The 4,615-nt window shown below is 44.7% G+C and overlaps 1 protein-coding gene across 1 annotated transcript in view; it reads left to right on the top strand.

Moving 5' to 3' along the window:
- LOC112343036 (G-type lectin S-receptor-like serine/threonine-protein kinase SD2-5) overlaps positions 1 to 794 on the top strand; it is a 2,749-nt gene extending 1,955 nt beyond the window's left edge. The window contains exons 2-3 of the mRNA XM_024665845.1: positions 285 to 431; positions 706 to 794. Coding sequence (XP_024521613.1) covers positions 285 to 431; positions 706 to 794 — 236 coding nt within the window. The remainder of the gene's footprint in view (positions 1 to 284; positions 432 to 705) is intronic.
- Positions 795 to 4,615: the final 3,821 nt, after the last annotated feature.

The raw sequence follows: 4,615 nt of genomic DNA on the forward strand, positions 1-4,615 counted from the left end.
GACATTCACATACATCACCAAAAACCCTTTAGCCCATGAGCCCTAAAATTCAAATACTAATTGAGTTTTTGCATCTTTTACTAAGGAAATTAGTCAGGACAGAAAAAGCGTCTAAGTGCAAGTTGCCTTTGCTGGTTTTTTTTTCCAATCTCTAGCCACGACATTCCAGTCTTGAAAAGAACCTCCAAATCTGATAAAAAAAACTAGGAGATTAAAAAAAACACTTTTGTGCATAACTCTTATTTGAGAACGTTCCGAATTTAACAGATACATTAGTGAACCAGCTCGCACAAATTCTCCTGGGATCGCTCGGCTTGTTGGCATGCAAACTTGGCTCCAACCGAATAAGATTTCCGCAAAAAAGTCTCTTTCATGTCAAGCTCAAGTTCTGGGAATCAAAAACAACAATCCATTTGCCCACGGTCAGAAAGGTAAGGTTTCCATGCGTACCTAGCATTGTACAGTACATAGCTGTTGTTCTTTATTACATGCTTGGGTACTCTTGGCAAACTGGATACTTTCTTCCAGTTCCATTCTTCACCACCTTTCCTGTCCAAGACTAAAACCACAAGTGATAATGATCTGAGTAAGAGAGAAAACAGGGTACATGGTCATGGCCGTGGCCAAATTTAAACAGGTCATAATATCACAGAATCTATCATAATAATGACTTTGACTAGGACTAACACTCCCACTCTGGCGCAGTAACTCAGACTCCCTCTGTCTCTCATGCGCGAGTACGCAATAGCTGCGCCAGCACCTCACGACCGCTCCTGTTTCTCCTGCAACTGTAAACGGTTGCAATTGAGAGCAAACTTATCCTTGGACGAGACTTGGTCAGCATATCAGCAAGCTGCTCGGTGGTCGAGCAAAATTGGAGGACAATAATGCCCTGCTGGACCTGCTCTCGGACATAGTGATAACGGAGTTGAATGTGCTTTGTCATGGAACTTTGATGTAGCTGAAAGAGCAATAGCGCTAATGTTGTCACAAAATAGCATCGTGGGCTGAACAAGAAAATGTCCAAGCTCTGTGAGCAATAAGCGAATCCAGACAGCCTCTTTGCGCGCTGAGCACGCAGAAATATATTCGGCTTCAGTAGACGACAGAGCTGTGATGCTCTGTTTCTTGCTCCTCCAAGTCAAAGTTGAGGCACCGAGAATAAAAACGTAGGCGGATGTAGATTTGCGGGTGTCTTTGTCACCAGCCCAATCTGAGTCGTAGTAGCCGCGCAAGTGGAACTGCTCATCTGGGACACGAGAATATGTAAGCGCCAAGGATTTGGTACCTTTCAAGTAACGAAAGATGCGCTTAACCGCTGCCCAGTGAGCTAATCCGGGATTTTCAGAAAATTTCGCCACGACTCCCACTGCATGCGAAAAATCTGGGCGGGTACAAATAACAAGATAAATCAGACTACCAACAGCTGCACGATACGGAATCCTCTTCATGGAATTGCTCTCAGCTTCAGTGGTTGGAGACTGAGTTTTAGAAAACTGAAGATTAAGCTCCATAGGTGTGGAAACTGGAGTACTGTCGTGCATATTAAAGCGTTTGAGAATTTCGTCCACATAGCGCTGCTGAGAAAGATGAATAGTTCCACGGGACCGGTCTCGAATAATATTAAGACCAAGACAAAACTTAATATCTCCAAGATCGTCCATCTCAAATTGAGAAGAGAGCTGCTCTTTGATCTTATGTAGAAAAGAAAGACAATTTGCTAGTAAGATGACCATCATCTTTTCAACATGTTTCTGGTACACGTTCTGATCAGCAGCATTTCTTGAAAACCAATAGAAATGAGAAATTTGTCCATTTTGTCGAACCAAGCTTTAGGAGACTGTTTAAGACCATATAAAGCTTTCTTGAGGCGACAAACCATCCCGGGCTGCTTCTGATAACCCTCTGGTTGCTGGATGAAAATTTCTTCAGTAAGATCTCCGTGCAAAAATGCTGTACGAACGTCCATTTGATGCACCTCGAGATCATATTGAGCTGCTAAAGCTAGCAAAACTCGAATAGAGGCCAGCACAGGTACGTAAGTCTCGGTAAAATCAAGGCCTGCGATTTGTGTAAATCCACGAGCCACATACCTCGCTTTAAACCGAACGACGTGATTGGCTGCATTCCTCTTAACTCGAAATAGCGGCAGTCAGCTGGCTTTGAAACGAGCGTCCAGGTGTCGTTCTTTTGAAGCGAGAGATACTCAGAATCCATAGCAGCTCCGCACTCCACAGCATGAGGACCTGTGAGCGCTTCAGTCACCGTTCTTGGCCCAGGAACATCGTTAGAACCAGCAAAATAAAAACGACTTGACCGCGACCTGAAAAAGTGTTGACTCTCGGCAGCATCCTGAGCTCGTTGAGATGGAAAAAGTGGCCGGCCAGAACGAGAATAGCCGACAGGGTCACTCTGAGAACGAGGCCGCTCAACTTCTGGGACGAGATCTAGCTCTGGTGACTCAGGTGGCGGTAAGGGTGGGGTTGATGTTTGCTCCGGTGGAAGCGACTGCAGATGAAGAGGCGGTGGAGGATTGAGTGGTGGTGGAGGAGGTTGTTGAGCTGCTGGTGGAGCTCCACTGAAGCTGGAAGCACCGGAACTTCTTCCACAAGTCGCCAAGTTGAAGGAGTTGGAGTGGAAAGATATGGATTTACATGGAAAGATATCTTCAAAAACCTTCACATCACGTGCTGGAAAAACTGCCAGTCGCAAGCTTCGGCAATCGAGCAAGGTTCAACCGAATACTCGAAAGTGTGCAACGGATGGCTTCTTTCCAGTCCATAATTCTTCTGGAGTGATATTAGAAAGAGTAGATGTTGGAAGACGATTGTGAAGATAAGGAGCGGTAACAACAGCCTCTCCCCAAAAAGATTCTGGACAACCAGCGCCAAGGAATATTGCATGAGTAGACTCGACCAACGTGCGGTTCATGCGTTCTGCTGCTCCATTCTGCTGTGGCGTCCCTGGAACGGTGAATTGCTGAACAATTCCACAATAGTTTTGAAATTTCTTGGAAACATACTCATTATCAGACCTCAGGATTTTGACGGATTTGCCAGTCTGCTTCTCTTCTCGAGACCGAAAATCCACGAAGAGGGAAAACACTTCACTTTTACAAGACATAACTCTCACTTCCACTCGCCTGGAATAATGGTCTATAAATGTGACAAAATCAAGAGAAGCAATTGGCATAGAACCAACATCAGAGTGAACTAGTCCAAGGAGATCAGCTGCTCGTTCATGAGAATTCTTTGGAAATGGAGCTGCAACAAGCTGCTACTTAATAAGCTTCTCAGCGTCAATGCCAGAGTTGCATCTTAGATTCCTTGGCCATAAATATACGAAGAGGAGGCACTAAAATAGCATCAAGCTTGTAAATATCAGCATACCTGCTACCGTGCATTACCCTCGACCCCATCAAGAGAAAAAACAATGCCTCGTTGATCTCCAGAAAATTGACTAATAATCAGACTCAGAGTGAGAGTCTTAGGCTTCTGCCACGTGGCCCGGCCATGACCATGTCCATTTCTCTCTTGTTAGCGTCTCCTCATATCATTATCATGGTATCAGATTGTAGATCCAATGGTTCACCATGCTAGGAGAGACCTGCCCTTTCTGATCAACAACCGCTGTACAGCAGAACATGGCGAGCTGCCAGAGCAGCATTTAATCCTTTTGTACAAGGGAGATTTTGCAAATTGGGCTGCCCTCCTAAAGGTCGTTTTCTTGTGTGATAATTGCGATGGGATTGTCGCAGGCAAAGAACCTGAACTAGCCCAAGGTGCTCCTGAATTAGTAGACTGGAAGCTGCGCAACAAGCAAGCCCTATCTACAATAGGCAAGCAGTACATTCGTCTTCTTGATCTTGATAACAATGCTCCCATAAATTGGACCAATCTAACCCAGTTTCTTGGTGCTCAAATGGTTGAACATGTGGTCATGTTGAAGGGTGAGTTCTTCACTTTAAAGATGGATCCCTAATTGCCTGTCAAGAAGTTTATCAACAACATTCTCTACTATGAGTAGCACCTTCAAGATGCAAATTAGCCTTTGACAAATGTGGACAAGCAAGCAGCCCTGATCAATGGCATTCTTGATATCGTCTTCGCACAACGTTTCAGAATCTTCAAGGCCAGCTCACTTCTGGATTTAGTCTTGGTCTTCAATTTCTGCTGTTGGCATTCTTCTTCCTTGAGAGATGAGCACATTGCTTCAAAAGTGAGTTGGCCTTGAAGATTCTGAAATGTTGTGTGAAGACTCTCATACTCAATATCAAGAATGTCATTGATCAGGGCTGCTCGCTTGTCCACATTAGTCAGAGGCTGCAAAGGTGCTTCTCATAGTAGAGAATGTTGTTGATAAACTTCTTGACAGGCAATTGGGGATCCATCTTTAAAGTGAAGAACTTGCCCTTCAACATGACCACATATTCAACCATTTCAGCACCAAGAAATTGGGTTAGATTGGTCCAATTTATGGGAGCATTTATTCAGATTAAGACGACGAATGTATTGCTCACCTATACCCCTACCCATTGAAGATAGGGCTTGCTTGTTGCGCACCTTCTACTCTGCTAGTTCAGGAACACCTTCGGGGCCGTTCCGGTTCTTTGCCT

This window comes from Selaginella moellendorffii, unplaced genomic scaffold (genome assembly GCF_000143415.4).
Source record: "Selaginella moellendorffii unplaced genomic scaffold, v1.0 SELMOscaffold_129, whole genome shotgun sequence".
NCBI lineage: Eukaryota > Viridiplantae > Streptophyta > Lycopodiopsida > Selaginellales > Selaginellaceae > Selaginella > Selaginella moellendorffii.